Source organism: Cydia splendana, chromosome 13, assembly GCF_910591565.1.
Source record: "Cydia splendana chromosome 13, ilCydSple1.2, whole genome shotgun sequence".
Lineage (NCBI taxonomy): Eukaryota > Metazoa > Arthropoda > Insecta > Lepidoptera > Tortricidae > Cydia > Cydia splendana.
The window spans coordinates 10,612,483-10,630,396 of record NC_085972.1 but is presented as its reverse complement, the minus strand read 5'-3'; the positions used below and the strand labels follow the sequence as shown (position 1 = coordinate 10,630,396).

The 17,914-nt window shown below is 38.8% G+C and overlaps 1 protein-coding gene across 5 annotated transcripts in view; it reads left to right on the top strand.

The window, feature by feature from the left end:
- The window catches only part of LOC134796034 (protein alan shepard), a 216,517-nt gene that overhangs the window by 165,012 nt on the left and 33,591 nt on the right, over positions 1 to 17,914 (top strand). For all 5 annotated transcript variants that reach the window (XM_063767953.1, XM_063767956.1, XM_063767954.1 and 2 more), the window contains exon 2: positions 8,584 to 8,796. In XM_063767953.1, coding sequence (XP_063624023.1) covers positions 8,584 to 8,796 — 213 coding nt within the window. The remainder of the gene's footprint in view (positions 1 to 8,583; positions 8,797 to 17,914) is intronic.

The following is a 17,914-nucleotide window of genomic DNA, read 5'->3' as shown; positions in this document are numbered from 1 at the left end:
TCTAACTTTGTGTTTGTGAATAGTTATGTAGTTAACTATTAGCTAGCATGCAGAAGAGTTGCCGTTTTGTACAACTCTAAATAATACAGAAATACCTAAAATTTTCGTGTATTTTTACTCCAACACAAAATTACCTACAATTATAACATCTAAAGTCAACTTCATCATTACCTAAGAACTTAAGCTCTTAGGTAATCTCTTCATCTTTCGGAAAATTTTAAAGAAGACTGTCGAATGACAAGGTCCATTTACGGAATAGCTCTTCAGATTACTTATAATTTTAGGGCTTAGGTCCAAAGGGTGGCAGGGGACAGTAAGCTGCGTTGGCCGAAGCGTCGTGTCGTGTCCTCGTAGTTTCTGACAATACTTGAAGCTGGAAATGTAGGTAATGTTATCATTTTTTGGAACCTACCGTGCTCTACAAATGGGCAAACGCCTCCTACCCTTTTAACTAAACTATGTGTGTGTTTCACTAAAACAAATATTGGTATCAGCACAATTTTAGTGCAAAAAACAATTCTGCGTTGGAGCTGCGGTTGGCAAGCCTGAGCTAATATAGTTTTCCTTAAAAAAGTTTTGCAGTGATCCTATATATTGCTTTGACTCAACCGGGAAAACAAAAAAAAAACAGGCATGTTTATGCAAACATTCAAGCGATACGTGTTATAGGTACTTCTTATAACACCCCATTCGCGTGGGTGGTTAATAAGTTGACGTCAAGCTTATATTCTAATTTCAGAATAGCTGTTCCGTTTACATGTAATTGAGGGCTTAGGTCCAAAGGGTGGAGGGGGGCAATATGCTAGCATGGCCGAGACGTCTCGTCCCGCCGTCGCCAGTGATCCCACTCGACGCTCGACAGCCTACACAGCTGTTAGTACCATCGCTAAATGAGTCTAGGACTACATTCGTCTCAGTTTAACCAGTGTCAGTGTGGCCTCTCTGTGGTTGTGCATTGTGTGTGTGTGAAGCAAAGATAGGGTTGACAATTCAAATGTTCATCCAAAAATAAACCTACTCCTACTCGATAAGCGACACATGTGTAGCATCAATAGGCAGTAAACCCAACGTTTATTGTCACAAATGACAGATGCCGTGCGAATCCATTACTAGTGCGGGATTAGGTGACAAATTCGATTTATTTAAATAACGGCTAGTGACATGATGTCTGTGTATATCATCGGTTATCAGCACATTTTGTAATTGGTACGTCATTGTTCATATTTTGATTTCACAGTTTTGCATGTTATTTTAAAGTAATATGGGTCCAGACTTGATTCAGTGTAACTTTTATTTGTTCATCATTTTCTTTTGTTCGAATAATATGTCAGTTGCGATGTCACGACCTGTCGAAAAACAATGTCAAATAGTACCCAAAACACGGCCCATCTCGTCCCTATACGGCCAAAACAACCTTCTATTTAGGAGGGGCGGTTAAAATGAAGTTATCGTCAATCTTTAAATGAGCCATAAAGATTTTACAGCCAACTATTTTTAAACACTGGCTTAATAACTTTTACGAACCCTTTGTGAACTTTAAGTGAACAAAACATTAATAATGGGGTGTTGCTTAGAACTCTTAGAAGTGAGCTTCAATGAACTTAATTATGATATATTTTCATTTAACAATAACAATCGCTTTAATGATACTAACTAGTTATCCTATTTAGTCTTTTTAGTATTTTTTGAAACGTGAACGCTAATTAGTTTTACTTTCTAGGTCGCAGGGAAAAGAAAGAAATGAATAAGTTAACGCGTTTAAGTCCAGAATTTTTAAAATAACCTTGAATTAACCTGTACGGCAATAAGACACCAGTCATAGTTAAGAATCCACATTTTACCATAATTCCTCAGGATAGTGCCACACTCGCTAAGCGGATTGCCGGCTTATCGCTTTACACACATACTACTCACCTATTTTTTACTCTAGCAAAAAAAATAAGAGGTTATAAAAGAATAATGGACGTTGTAGAAAAACGACAACAAAGCTCTGATCCCTGAGGCTTTCCTAGTCGGTTTTTCGGATTCCGTGACTCAAATAATTAAGTCCGAAGATGGGGGTCGCCGGGAAATTATACATTGTTATTGCCGCTATAAATCTCATTTTCGTCGGACGCGCCCGCACAGAATGACAAGTACCTACACTAGAAGAATTTCATAACCCATTAGCCTTTGCCTGATCATAGATACTGAATGTTTAAGACTGTTAATGTGTACACAAATTTAAGTCTACACTCTACATCAGAATACTGTAAAAAATACTAAATAATTTTCCACAATTTAATTTCAATTTGAGATCTACGGCTATATGCCTTTGCCAACACACACCACTGAGAAATATCAGACCCATGGGTATATTATTATTTGTATTACATTTAACCCGGTACTTAAAGGCCAGCGCAAACCGGCGGAGTGCAGCGCAGATCACCGAGGAGGATTTACGCCGCGCAGCGCACATCGGCCAACGATATTAACTAGGGATAATGCGCGTTAATGGGTGGATTTCATCACAAAAAATTTCACCATACAAAAAAATATTATTTTTTAATGTTTAATTTAACACGATTCTAGCTGGGTAAAGTAATAGGGGGCTGTATATTGAGGATATTTATGGTATTTATACAATCATTTGTGGCTTATATTTGGAGTTATCGCTTTCGGAAAATCAAAACGCAAGATGGTGATGACAACCATGGTATGGTAATGACTCTTTTATAGACGGTAATGACACTGCATGTACGGTAATGACGATTTGGGAACAAATTTATATATGTATTAAAAACGTATTAAAAAAACAAAAACTTTTTTAATTGTAAGGCTTTAGAACTTTAATAAACATTACAAATAAGTTAATAACATGTTGTTGAACATAAGACTAGCTACATAAATTATTTTTAGAAAATTATAAAAAATACATTTTATTCATATAAATAAATATATAACAAGTATTTTTATTGTATAATTTTAAATAATTTATATTCCGAAATAGGCAATTTATGTATTCATCAGTAGCGTGCACAGAGATTTGGGACTGGGTAGGCAAAATTATATCAGAAAACCGGGCAAGTGCGAGTCGGACTCGCGCACGAAGGGTTCCGTACCATAATGCAAAAAAAGGCAAAAAAAAAACGGTCACCCATCCAAGTACTGACCCCGCCCTACGTTGCTTAACTTCGGTCAAAAATCACGTTTGTTGTATGGGAGCCCCACTTAAATCTTTATTTTATTCTGTTTTTAGTGTTTGTTGTTATAGCGGCAACAGAAATACATCTGTGAAAATTTCAACTGTCTAGCTATCACGGTTCGTGAGATACAGCCTGATGACAGACGGACGGACGGAAGGACAACAGAGTCTTAGTAATAGAGTCCCGTTTTACCCTTTGGGTACGGAACCTTAAAAAATGAGAGCTACTAACTCACCAAAAAAATTGCGTGATGGTTTTCATTTTGTTGTCAAGTCTTTTCAATTACTTCTTTTTGGCTAAACGAAAGCTTCGAAAACGCATCATTTTTAATAGTTTGCACACACACACACCCACAGCCACACCCACAACTTTCACAGATAAAATTATCCATTTTTTCACTAATCGCACTTTATAATTTCCGGCAACTGTTAACTGTTATCTCATAAACTCACCAAAACAAACAAACAATGGCGACCGAATAAAAAATGTAAATAAACTTAACCAAATACTGTAAACGAATAAAAAAATAGTCTCGTTTTTGCACTAAATTACCATAGCAAATGCTACTTTTTAAAATAGTCACGTAAACATCGGAACTATTCGGAAACTTTCGGGCGTCATTCGTTTATGTTTGGTACGAAAGACACTGCCTATTGCGTCTAAATGTGTGCGTTACTTGTATAATTGTCTGCTCGTACTTATAGGAAGGCCCACTACACTGTAACCGCGTAACGACGACTCACGGGGAGGCACACATAGAAAGATTTAGACGGAAATGTTTTCTGTCTTTGCCGTGCAAGGCACGTAGCGGCGCTAGTGCCGCGTGGTGTAAACTTCGTCGCGTAGAATTATTATAGATGATGACTTGATGACAAAGCTTAACCGGTAGATGGAGCGCTTATTAATTTTTAGAATGTTTTAAGTTATATCGATTACTGATAGTACGATCAGGTATAAATTAAATTAAGTAGTTTAAGAGGATAGACATCGGAATTATAGTAGGGTAGGCAGTGCCTTTTTGCCTTTATGAAGTGCACGCCACTGGTATTCATTAATTTTTTTTGGGTTTTTTCAATGTTAAATCATATTAACAATATTGTACTCTTATTATCAGTTTAAACCCGCATCTTCTTTTATCTACTGCATAACTTGGTATTTATATCATATTATAAAATTGATGGCTTACCAATGAGCATAATTTTTATGATATATTACTATTTTTTTGAATATTTTATTCATTGCATAAGATTGTATTTTTGTTGTTTTATAAATTAACTTTAAAAATAGCTATAATTATTTAAATCCATATATATATGTTGCTTAATAGCTAAACATTAATATATAATCAGTGTTTTATAAGTTGCAAGACCCCTACTTGTAATGCATGTTATAAGTTAAAAAATGTTAGGTATTGGGTCCGGTGACTACCCAATGGTATAATTATTAATTGCTGTAATTATATACATCAATTAATATAATATTATCAAAAAACATAAGGCCATCACGATAGTGAGCCAGTACCGTAGCCTATGGTCGCTTAAAACTTAATATATGTTGCTTGTTTAAATACTTTGTTTTAACACGACTAACATGCAATTTTTGCACGATTTACATTATTAGATTATAAAAAATAACATTTGTATGTTCTAAGTTCTAAGTGACCTAAATTTTGCCTACTTCAGTCAAAATGTTATTTAAAAACTAACCATCCTCTAGTGTGAAAGAAATAGTTATATCTTCTTCTACATTTATTGTACATTTATAAGGTAGACATTATATAGCGTTAGAAGACATAGAGAACGTTTTTCAAACATACAGCTTAATTTCATAATGAATTATAGCAAAATAACTAGAAAAGTTTTTGAGAACCGTCATCACCATGCACATGAAATCATCACCGGTCGTCATTTTTTCCCGGTGATGATGGGTATGGTGTTGACGATTTGAGAGATTCTTGTTTTTATTTCTAGAATACGAATAATAGTAGTTAATGTCTATGCTACACAATGAACTTCATGTAGTTTGCCATTCATTTCAGTAATTATTTCTAATATATCATTTGTAACTTTTTTAAACCAAAGCATAACGGTGATGATGCTCTGTTGTGACAAACTACGTTTAACAAATTTGTTCGTAATATTTCTCACGATTCAATTATGTGACTTTATAGTGAAATCATTTTTGGCATTCTATATTAAAGTGAAAAATAGGGCAAGGACCTTTAGCGGTATTTCGTTGTTCATACACGGAGATAAGCTCACATTGACATTACCATGACGGTGTTGACGAATATTCGTGACAAAATTTTAAATATTTTTAAATGTACTTTCTCGGTGAAGGAATTATTGCATATTTTTTCATGTGTTAAACAACAACATGGAAAAGATATAAGTAAAAGAAAAATCGCAATCGTACGATAGGTATGCTATAATTTTCACTGCAAACAAAAAGGTTCAGATTTTTCCGGTAGACGGTGATGATTTTAGACACAAAACATTTTATATAAAAAAATCTATTAAGTTATTGGAGATGGTAATTGAAGGAACATGAAGATAATAGTTCTTAAAAACATATAAAAAAGTTGCAACTCGCACAACCTACTAGTTTTTTTTATAAAGACCGAACCATAAGTTTTCGCAGGATTTTGAAATCCACCCTCATACAAATCCGACTGAACATTCTCGTTAATCAACACAGGCGCCATCTGTTGTATAATATGCGTACTACCGGCTAAGTCACAGACATATGTTAAAGTAGACTGCACTCTCGCGTCGCGCCGAACAAAATACCTCGAGGGAGAGCGGTGTCCCTTTCTTTTCTTTAGGGCAACGATGAAGTGACAATTGAATGAATGTTGCTATTGTTGCGACAGCTAAACAAGGCTTGCGCCTTTTTATTAATATAAATGTCATAATTACAAATTCCGCCGTGCCAGTTTATTAACTCAGTTCATATAATATTAAGTAGCAATAAGTGGGAGTCAAAAGATATAAAATATATTAAAATAAATACATTATATTTTAAATTAAGCACGTACAAAATATTGAACAACCAAAGAAGCGTTATATTTTCTGAATGACAACATTTAGAAAAATATTATTATTAAAGGGAAAATTCTTAAGTTAGTTAACCAGCACGTCAAAACCCACAAAATAGACACTCTTTTTAATGAATGTGGTAGCAGAAGTCTCCCTTTCGAGCCGTCTCGTTCGGCACGCTCGCCGGAGACGAGAGCGCAGTCTATTTTAAAACCGAAAATACCCTAATACAATGTTATATAAAAGTCCAAGCTTAGGAGCTAAGAAATACAAAACGCAAATTCCATGAGAAACGCAACTTTGTGTAGAGTTTACCAGTCTTACTATTTACTTGCTGTTCTAACTAAAAGCCAAGGGTTCGAATGGTTTTAGTCGCCAACTACCGCCGTAGCTTACCTTCCTCTCTCCCTCCTATTTGCACCCCTCTACATAAAGACGGAGAGCAAATATTCATATTGACGTCAAACAAGCTTGAAGCAAAATCTTAAATATTATGACAAAGCATACCTACGACTCGTATGAAAACATTTTATATGAACAAATAATGTACCCTGGTGTAGAGGAGGGAGTTGATTGTAGTAAATAGAAGCATCAATCCTACTCACGTACTTTGAAAATGAGATAGTTTTAGTAAGGTTGCCTATATGATTACATGGATATTTATGTTTGTAAATCTTTCATTCTCAAACGACTGAACGTTAATACATTCAAATGGAACTAAATGTATGTTTGAGTTTTATATGCTTTAATTAAGACGAAAGTGGACGACCGCGCGAAACCGCCTTTTCATACAAACGTTGTCCCCATTTTCCTCTCTGGATATTAACATTATAGAAAAAAATTCACGCAATTTGATGTACCTTTTTAACCAAAGAGTGAAATAAACGATAGAAGTTCGTATGAACCATATTTAATGAACACGTGTATATAACATAACACGAAGAATAAGTCGAGTAGATAGTTTTTTAGTAGATAAAGGTCTAATGTAGTACTTATTTACGTTAGCTATAGACTAGGTTTGCGAAAGTGTGCAGACACGCTTAGTCACGGCTCTCGGCACTTACAGTAATATGTCTGCGTCAAAGATGTGATGCAACTAGGCGTACTAGCACATGCGAAGTTATCTGATTCCTGACTACGGTGTATCAAAACCATGTGTTAGTACTTTTAAGGGCGTTCGCGTGTTGCTTCATGTTTCAAAAGTGCATCAAGTGTTTGTTATCGCAATGGCTGTTGTAAGACGTTTGTACTATTATACGAGTATCTAACAGTTTTAAGTACTCAGCAATACATTTACATGTGTCTGATTTAGTGGCAACTATCAGACTTTATGCGGGAACTTTGAACTATCATAATTAATGTCATTAACGGGTCTACTTAACGCGATTAGATTTAATTATTTTAACTTTTTTCCGACGTTTCAACCAGCTTGCACTAGCTAATAGACCTGTTAATGACATTAATTACTTATGTGTTCAAAACGCGAGAGTTTAAAGTGTTAAAGAACTATCATCACCAACAAGGTATATACAGTTAAGTTTTATATAAAGACCCTTTGGACCGTACTGTACGGACATCGACATACGAGAAGTAAGAAATCTTAAAAAGTGTAAGACCGTATTAATAATTGTTTTGGCATGAGACCTAACGGATCTTTATAACGAGCCTTAAAATTAATTATAGAAAGATTGCACGGCAGTAGTAGAAACTTTATGAGGACAACGACTTGTAATTTGATGCCTTCACTCTCTTAGAGCGGCCCCTATCATTCGAGGCGTACGTTAACTAAATAAATGAGCACTCTAGTGAAAGTCGCCGCTCCGTGTGAACGGAGCGAGCGTTTAATTTGTCTAAACACCGCGAGGACCTCTCTAACCTCTCCTCGTGATGAAGTTATTGTGTTAATACACCTTAGATGTTCATAAATTATAATACTAGCCCCACTGCTAGCTGATACTAATAGGATAATTATTATAAATCGCACGTTCTTTTGTAGGATTCCTTAGTCTAGTCTCTGGGGTAGTTGCATTGCAAAAAATAATTGTATACTAAGTCTACTGTAAACGCTAAATTCTTTCCATATCCCCATCGATTTCCAAGATTTTTTTACATCCCAAAACACGCTTCTTTCAGTATATTTGACTAATTGTGAACTAGGCACAGTAGGCACCTAGAGAAAATTTAACGCTGCGTGAAATGGACATGATATGATGGGTCAGTGATAAATGATTGTATTGATCATTCATTTTATCCTACAGTCGTATAAATGCCATCTTGCTGCGCTGAGGCCCGCCTCACCAGCTAGAGCATTATTCGCTTTCATTGTAACACATCAATAACAAGACGTTTCCATATTCCAGAGCACCGGCGGTTGTCGTTCAGCTCACGGCGCAGGCGGCGCGGTGACGGTCGCGAGCGCAGGCGCGGCGGGCTCGTGCGCGGCGCGCATGGCGAGCGCGGGCGCGCAGTACCGCGGGGCGCAGCAGTGGGCCGCCGCGTACCCGCAGCCCTGCCGGTACCCGCCGCCGCAGCCGCAGCCCTACGCACAGCAGCAGCCTTATACGCCGCACCAGGTGAGCTGATCTTATTTTTATCCTACTTCAATTTCAAGAAGGAGGAGGTCATGTATTCGGTTATGGCAATTATTATTTCAAGACCCATGGTCCGATCCGATTTGGGTAATTATTCTAAAAGCGGACTCTTCCTCCTACTGAGCAACGGAACTGAACAATCGAGATGAACTACTCACCTCTTTCTAATTATGCTGTCTTGGGAGATTTATGATAATAGTTCCAGGTGTGCTAACCTCACCTGAAGGGCTGGGAAGTTTATGCCCATCAACTCGTCGAATTTTAGATCAGTCACGAGACATGAGATTCTTGAAACTTCATGCCATGACCTGTCTTACACCATTTATTTTAATTCTCAGTTACCTATTATTTTCACGCGGGCAATATGAAACCTAAAACCTATAGATTAAAGGATCAACGCTTTATTGAAAATTTCGTGCGTTAAAAGCAGGGATGTTGCAGATGCAGATTTTTTGACATCCGCGGAAGCGGATATTTAAAGGCTCACGTCCGCGGATGCGGATGCTGATGTCAAGATTAGGTACTTAAAAAACGTCAAATATTACATTTTAGTAACATTTATTTAAAAAAACGAAACGTTTATGATTTGAGCAATTAATAAACAGTAACTTGGCATTTACTTGACCGACTTTTCTGGATCTAGACGATTTCGTTATAGGTATTGACGAAATTATCTAGCACTTACGCCGCCGCTAAGACCTTCCTGTACCGAATTGTTCGACATCCGCATCCACATTAAGCTCCGCATCGATTTTATGCGGATGCGGATGCGGATCTTGAAAATAATACGTAAGTTCCGCGGTTGCGGATGCGGATGCGAATATTCGCAATATCCCTGGTTAAAAGGTTGTACCATGGAATAATTGCTGCAACATTTTAACTGCCTATAGATCTAAATGTATAGGGCAAAGTCCATAACGATTTTAGGTAACAATAAATTGCTACGTCAATAGATCCCCTTAGTTCGACAGCCATTCGTCGATTCGTCAATTAATCACAAGTTCGAACAAGGAGCGAGGTCAGTAATATCAGCTCGTTCTACTCGTAAATTACACATTCTTTCAATTTAAATACTTGTACTTACCGAATGTAGGTAGCATAGAAGCAGAGTACAATATCGCTGACCTTTAAGATTATACCATACAAAACTAGAATACGTTAAGTTCCTCGGAGTAAATATTTACTCCGAGTTAAGTTCATAAAAAATGGGAACAAATACTGGAATTTGCTGAAGCAACTAATTAAGATAATAAATTATTACATTAATTTCCATAATATACTTACTTTCTAATTAAACGATGATGTTTGAGTGCTAAGTTCACTAAATAGTATTAAAGTTTCTTCATGGGATCAGGCTATTGTAAATAATCAATTGACAATCGTATACATAATTAATAATTCCGTGAATTTCCATCATTTAAAATTCATGTTTCCATTTCCTCGAGATGATACTTAATGTGTTTTGTAACTTAAGCATATGCATTTGACAATAACAATCTGTACCTACTTTTAAATTGGTCGTAGGTCATTAGGTACGCGACCTTATAAACATTTCTGCCGTTAGAAGTACGTAGTTTTATATCATTTCAACTTCAAAGCGCTACTATACACTACTAGCTCTATCCGCGGCATCATTTACGGCGTCTAATGAGAGCACTTTATGAGCGCTAGAGCCTATTTTACGGCACGTAGAGTGATTACAGCGTTTCACTTTTAGGTAAGTATACATAACACTCTTTAGGTAAGTATCGTACGGTTAGACTGCATAAGCGTTTTTTTTTAATTTGTATGTAATTTAATTACTTCAATGTATACATAATGTAAATATTAAACCTAAAGTTAAATCTAGAAATAAAATAAAAACACAAACTATAAAATATACTTACCTACTAAAACCACACCAATTACAAGCGTTTTGCTCTGAAGCAACGCAATTTGCAATACCTACCTAATGTGACGCAGCATTGCTGCAAGAACGTCAAATAAAAATGACCTGTTTGACGTTTCTTGCTGCAATGCAGTCTGCAGTACAGCGTTGCTGCAGCAAATTAATGTCTATGTCCTGGATTGACAGCAATGCGGTCGGCAATAATGCTGCAGCTAACAGCTGCAGGTAACTCTGTGCAGTCTGAATCCGAATATTATCTTATTACGAGTAAAACACATTGACAGTTAAGCAAAATAGTTTCTTGCCATTAAGTATTAAATAGAGCTATTCATGTAATGGCTATATTTATAATCAGAGAAACCCTCTACAAGTCTACACTTTTTATTATCATCTTTTTATATATTTCAAATTAGAGAATTACTTATTACCTACAAACAACACATGTTTTATACACATTGTATCCGTATCGTAAACTTCAACTTAATACAGACAAACTCAATCAGAAGAGTAATTTACTTGAGTGTATGCTGAGCGTATGTGCATTGAGTTTTAGCTTAGGTAAGCTAGCTGCCGTCTGCAATGTAAGTTTGGAAACTACATTTACCTGAAGATATAAACCAAATAGGTACTATACTTTTAATAACAATTAGCACTCAGCGAAGAATAGCAAAACTATAATAAAAAGAATAAGAATTCACAAACGACGGCATTGCGTTGCTTTTAATCAGCAAAAGAACTTCAGACAGTAAGCAATTCTAAATATACAACAGTATATCCCTTTAAAGCCGTTTCTATTTTCGAATCTGCAACTTGTATTTCAAACATAAGAAGTTGAAATTGTTTTTGATCCTGGCGCTAAAGCGGAGAGCGTTGACTGGCGGTGAAATACCCACTCTTCAAAAGGCCTTTTCGCTGTAGGTAGATCCTGGATTGCCGCTTATAAAGCCGCTTAAGAACTGCAACTGCAAACGAAACTTTACGAGCTGAAAGTGCCTGATGTGGTTTCCTATTTTTAGGAAGGAAAGCAGTACCTATAATATCTGTAACATTATAAACCTATTTTACCCGTTACCCGCTAATTGTATATTTTCCGTGCCTAAAACAACTGCGAGTTATCTGTAGACCAATTCGGACCAATAAGTACTACATATATGTATACCAATATAATCAATATTAACTACTTACATGGGAAATCATTAAAGGAGACTCGCACTTATTCTGGTAAGGATGATAAAATGTTGTAGACGTACTAGGTAGCTGTTATGTGTGCTGTTGGTCGGTTGCAGTGCCTGGCCGGGCCGTGGCTTCACTCCGTTGGGTTCCAAATTGCTCATCAAGCGCCAGCTAATCGAATGCTTGAGCGAACCAGTGTAAATAAACTTTGCGTTCATGTTGAACTTGACATCACTGTTATGCTGGTTTTCATGAGCGTTAAAATCGGCAAGCATGAGGAATCCTCGGCCAGCATCGGCCTGGATAATTAACCGAGAAGTTGGCGCGTCGACAGCACTTCATCAATTTCTGCGCCCCGACCGCTCTTGCTCGTTATGCATTACATAAACAATATTACGTGATTAATGCTTTTCTCGACCGCAAGCAGTGCCACCGGATCATGATTTGCATGAAACTAATTAATGTACAAGTTTGATACTAGGTACACAGTGCAAATAAAGCGAAGCGCCGTGAGTAGTTGCGGCTTTGTGAACAAGCCCCCTCGATAAATCAAATGTGAACTGGTTTAAGACAGCTTAAGAGACCTTTTTTGATAATCGTGACGCTTAGAAATTGTCGCTGTGATCCTGGCGATATATTATACTTAAGAAAACTGACTTTTACACTCTTTCACCGGTTTTAGACGTTATTTTCCATAATTCCGTAGTATTGTACTGAAGCCTTTTTTCCTGAACTATAAGCTTAGTATAACCTATTTCCCATAACATATTAAACTTAGTATTTTCTAAAAAGTTCAAGGTGTTCAGGATGTGAAATTTTGAACTAATATAGACCTGTAACTGTAACGGTTTTTTTTTACAAATTAAAGTATTTGATTTAGGTATAAACCACAACGCAGTAATCTCATAAAAAAATACTTCAAAAACTTTAATACCTAGTTAATGCTTTCATAAAAAAATTCACAGATTTCGTGCCTCACACGACTATCGAGCACATTGGAAATGAATCTACGGAATTCGAAAAAATATTGTCGCTGAGCGACGAGAAAGTCTGGATAAGGAAAAAGTTACAAAATAAAACTACAACGTTGAATGATAATTATTTTATTCTTAGACTAACACAAGTATCCTGGACATAACGCATGTGAACAAACAAATTGCAAAATTTCCACACGCGTATCCAAGTTTGAATAATTGTCGCCGTGGCGCATAAGTATAGGTACATATTTCATTTTTCGATTAATAAGCAGGATATATTAATGTTCAAAGTACAAGAAAATTATTACACGGCAAATCCGTAGTCAACTCGAGAAGTGGTGATCGGCAGCGGCCCATTTGCTGCAAGATATGAAATTTTCTTGACAGCAGTTTGACGCGACGAGAGATGACCATAACAGCGTTTGTCTATGTTGCACCAAACCTGTTCCAATAGGTACTACCAGGGTTCAGCATCAGCTATCTTGGGTAATGCTCATCATGACGAATCGGGTGTCCAAAACAGCGTGTGCCTATGTTGCACCAAACCGGAGTTCCGCTAGGTACAACTAGGGTTCAGCATCAGCTCTATCTTGGGTACTACTCTCCTAAGTGCTCATCAAGACGAGTCGGATGACCAAAACAGCGTGTGCCTATGTTGCAACAAACCTGAGTTCCTTTAGGTACAGCCAGGGTTCAGCATCAGCTGTATCTTGGGTACTACTCTCCTAAGTGCTCATCGAGACGAGTCCGATGACCAAAACAGCGTGTGTTTATGTTGTATTAAACCCGAGCTCCACTAGGTACTGCCAGGGTTCAGCATCAGCTATCTGCTAGCAGCCGCCAGCAACATGCTGAGGTGAGACCATTTCGTGGCACTTTTTCTTTTTTATGTTTCTCTGTATAAGTTTTTATTTTGTGTTTCTCCCTCTCCCTCTCCCTCTCCCTCTCCCTCTCCCTCTCCCTCTCCCTCTCCCTCTCCCTCTCCCTCTCCCTCTCCCTCTCCCTCTCCCTCTCCCTCTCCCTCTCCCTCTCCCTCTCCCTCTCCCTCTCCCTCTCCCTCTCCCTCTCCCTCTCCCTCTCCCTCTCCCTCTCCCTCTCCCTCTCCCTCTCCCTCTCCCTCTCCCTCTCCCTCTCCCTCTCCCTCTCCCTCTCCCTCTCCCTCTCCCTCTCCCTCTCCCTCTCCCTCTCCCTCTCCCTCTCCTCTCCCTCTCCCTCTCCCTCTCCCTCTCCCTCTCCCTCTCCCTCTCCCTCTCCCTCTCCCTCTCCCTCTCCCTCTCCCTCTCCCTCTCCCTCTCCCTCTCCCTCTCCCTCTCCCTCTCCCTCTCCCTCTCCCTCTCCCTCTCCCTCTCCCTCTCCCTCTCCCTCTCCCTCTCCCTCTCCCTCTCCCTCTCCCTCTCCCTCTCCCTCTCCCTCTCCCTCTCCCTCTCTCCCTCTCCCTCTCCCTCTCCCTCTCCCTCTCCCTCTCCCTCTCCCTCTCCCTCTCCCTCTCCCTCTCCCTCTCCCTCTCCCTCTCCCTCTCCCTCTCCCTCTCCCTCTCCCTCTCCCTCTCCCTCTCCCTCTCCCTCTCCCTCTCCCTCTCCCTCTCCCTCTCCCTCTCCCTCTCCCTCTCCCTCTCCCTCTCCCTCTCCCTCTCCCTCTCCCTCTCCCTCTCCCTCTCCCTCTCCCTCTCCCTCTCCCTCTCCCTCTCCCTCTCCCTCTCCTCTCCCTCTCCCTCTCCCTCTCCCTCTCCCTCTCCCTCTCCCTCTCCCTCTCCCTCTCCCTCTCCCTCTCCCTCTCCCTCTCCCTCTCCCTCTCCCTCTCCCTCTCCCTCTCCCTCCTCCCTCTCCCTCTCCCTCTCCCTCTCCCTCTCCCTCTCCCTCTCCCTCTCCCTCTCCCTCTCCCTCTCCCTCTCCCTCTCCCTCTCCCTCTCCCTCTCCCTCTCCCTCTCCCTCTCCCTCTCCCTCTCCCTCTCCCTCTCCCTCTCCCTCTCCCTCTCCCTCTCCCTCTCCCTCTCCCTCTCCCTCTCCCTCTCCCTCTCCCTCTCCCTCTCCCTGTTATTCTGCCGTCATAATCCCGATAATTCACAACAAACACCGATAACGAACTCTGCGAAACATGAAGTCATAAATGTCCTGTAAAAATTGTCGTTCTGACCATAGAGTTATATATTTGACAGAGGGAAAGTCACTTAAGACAAACTGTGACACTGCAATGGCGGACGGTTTGAAAGAGTGCGTGTAGACGAGTGATACCATGTAACACAAATTCTCCCCTAATGGTGAAACAATTATTTTCAATATTGTCCTTGTTTTCAAATATTAAAGTAGGACAGTTTTACGTTAGACAATAAAAAAGTGTGTACCTAACTGATTTTATAGGTCTTGAAAATGCGCATTACTTGCAAATTACTTTGTGCAAATATTATTTTCAATACCTAATGATATTTAACTTGTAAACGGGCCCACTGATTAACAGTCCACCGGACGGTATCGGCCTGTCAGTTAGAACAAAATTTTGACAGTTCCGAACAACTGACAGGCCGATACCGTCCGGTGGACTGTTAATCAGTGGGCCCCTTAACACATCTGGTTTTAAACAAAAAATAAATATAAGGTAAATGTACTAGTGCTCGACATGTTAATGCCCAATAGATGACACCTTGCTGTCACCTCTATTGATAATGGTTTAAGTTTCAAGATGACATGTACTGGACTGGGACCGCGTCGAGCACCATGAGTATGTTTGCCTTACATAACAAATAAACGTTAACTATCAAACATTATTCATGTAAACGTCTATAATCTCCTTATTATCGCGAAATTACCATACCGACATAGTTTGAAATGCAAAATCAATAATTAAGCTATTTACCTACCTAAATATCCTAAATTATCTCTTATATACATAATGATTTAATAAGAAGGGCATCAATTACCCTACTTTCGGGAAATTACCCTATTCAACTTACTGGTCACACTCCTGTTTCGCATTTATAAACAATGAAATATGGAGATTTTATGTACTATACCGTGATAATTGATAAAATTAGATATGAAAAGTTATTCCGTCACTTTTTTTCTTTCGATCGGTACAATTCTTGCAGGATTTAACTACGCATGCCGCGATATTTTACATTTTTCTTGGACAAATTTACTTCACTGACGTTTCGATCCGTCTGACGGCAAATTGGTGGATGAGGGCATTGAGATAACTGTCAATGTGTGTGTGTCACGCGTAAATACTAGGAAATTGGTGGATGATGGAATCACAGTTTTTGTCTTAGCAAAACTACGTCCGTAGTATTCTAGGTCCATGGTTCTGACTTTTTGACTATTTTAAGGTTAAGCTACAGGGCAAACCCTTAACCCGATCGTCTTTGTTTTAGGCTCAAATTGTAGCTGACTAAATTGTCCAGAGCCGTTTTTCTCAAATTTTTGATATCATTCTTCGTTTCCAAATTATCGAGCACCAAAATCAAAAATTCGGAAAAAATTGAATTTTATTTTCACTATTTCGACCATAACTTTTTTGTTTTTGACTTTCTCGAATAATTATTTTTGCACCTTACAGCTCTCGTGATTATGCGTCTTTTGAGCCTATTTTTTAATATCATATCTTCACAACTTTCCGAGATATAAGGGGATCGCACTTTTTCGTGAAATCGGACCGTATACTGGAGCGAACGAAAAGACATTTCCAATGTCAAAATCATAAAGACATAGTACGATACTGGTATAGTTCACTAACAAAATCTGTCTTAAAAATATATTAATTATATTATGCACAGAGAACACTCGACTCTCGAATAGCCGACGGGCTCATAACATTATCCGTGATCATAAAGTCTGGCCGGAAATTTATTTGACAAAACAAGATTAGATTGAAAATGTGTTTGTTGCATAAACAAAATTTAAGAGGCGAGTGCCGAGCGTTGGAGAACGAAGCGACGAGACAACAAGCGATATTGCCCTCCTTTATAGGAACTGGAGTGCCGTTGGCAACGCTAGCCAATAAACCACAATGTTCACCTCCTAAATGCACTTAGCAACTAATCCCCACTGGGCCTGAGATGAACTCGTATTTGGAAACATAAATATTGGAGCAATAGCTCAACAAATTAAACTTCTCACTTAAATTTAAGTGGTTTAAACTCTAAAGTAAATATGCTTAGTCGATGTTTACAGAGTTAAATTAAAATGCTTCAAGGAATAGTTGGATTACTATTTAAACGTTTGTTGGGAACAGTTTTTGATGAACACATTTTTTTAGTAGTGGTAGTATATTTTGTTTGTCAATCTGTAACAAATGCCAAAAATTAAAAAGGCGGTTGAAACGCTAAAATATCAACTCATCAGTTGCGTATTTTAGTACCGTCACCTTTTTGTGGTTTTAATCGTACACCTTGTCGTATTCGGGTGCATGTTCAATGGTTTGACGATAGCTATTGGCTTTGGATAATACGGCTTGTGTAGCTGGGTGGTGGCACGGAGGGTTCACGCGCGAGGCGCCGCCAACACAAACCAGATGTCGCCGAGCGTGCTCTCCGCCAACAGTCTACCACCTATCTATCGCTCCACCCCTCCACAAGAATCTCGTAAAAGGAATTTCTTTGCGTTCGCGCCCTTATCGCTTTTTGAAATAAAATGTAGCGGGCCGCGTCGTACGTGTTTTATTACAACGCCTCTCCTTCGGGATTTATCTCATGGTCGCCTTCGATGCTGAACTCTTTTTTTACTCGCGATTCAGAAAAAGAATTCCGCTTATGCGATCTGTTTGCTCCTTACGTTGTTTTTTATTCGCCGTGTAATTCCGAGACACTAGACGCTGAGATTGTATACGTCTACGCTATTGCTGAGAAACATTTATTACGTGGATACTAAAAGTGTTTCAGCACGTAGGAAGAAAAGTAAACTAGTCTTTTTACAGTTCTTTTAAGTAGGTAGATGTTTACACTTAAACTGTAGATATAGTGTAGTTCATATTTATAGGAAGTTGTAACTTTAGCATCGCCGACAGCGAGGTGACTAAATACCTAATGCATAAATCATGGGTTAGATCGATATAGCAAATAGCCCCTACGCAA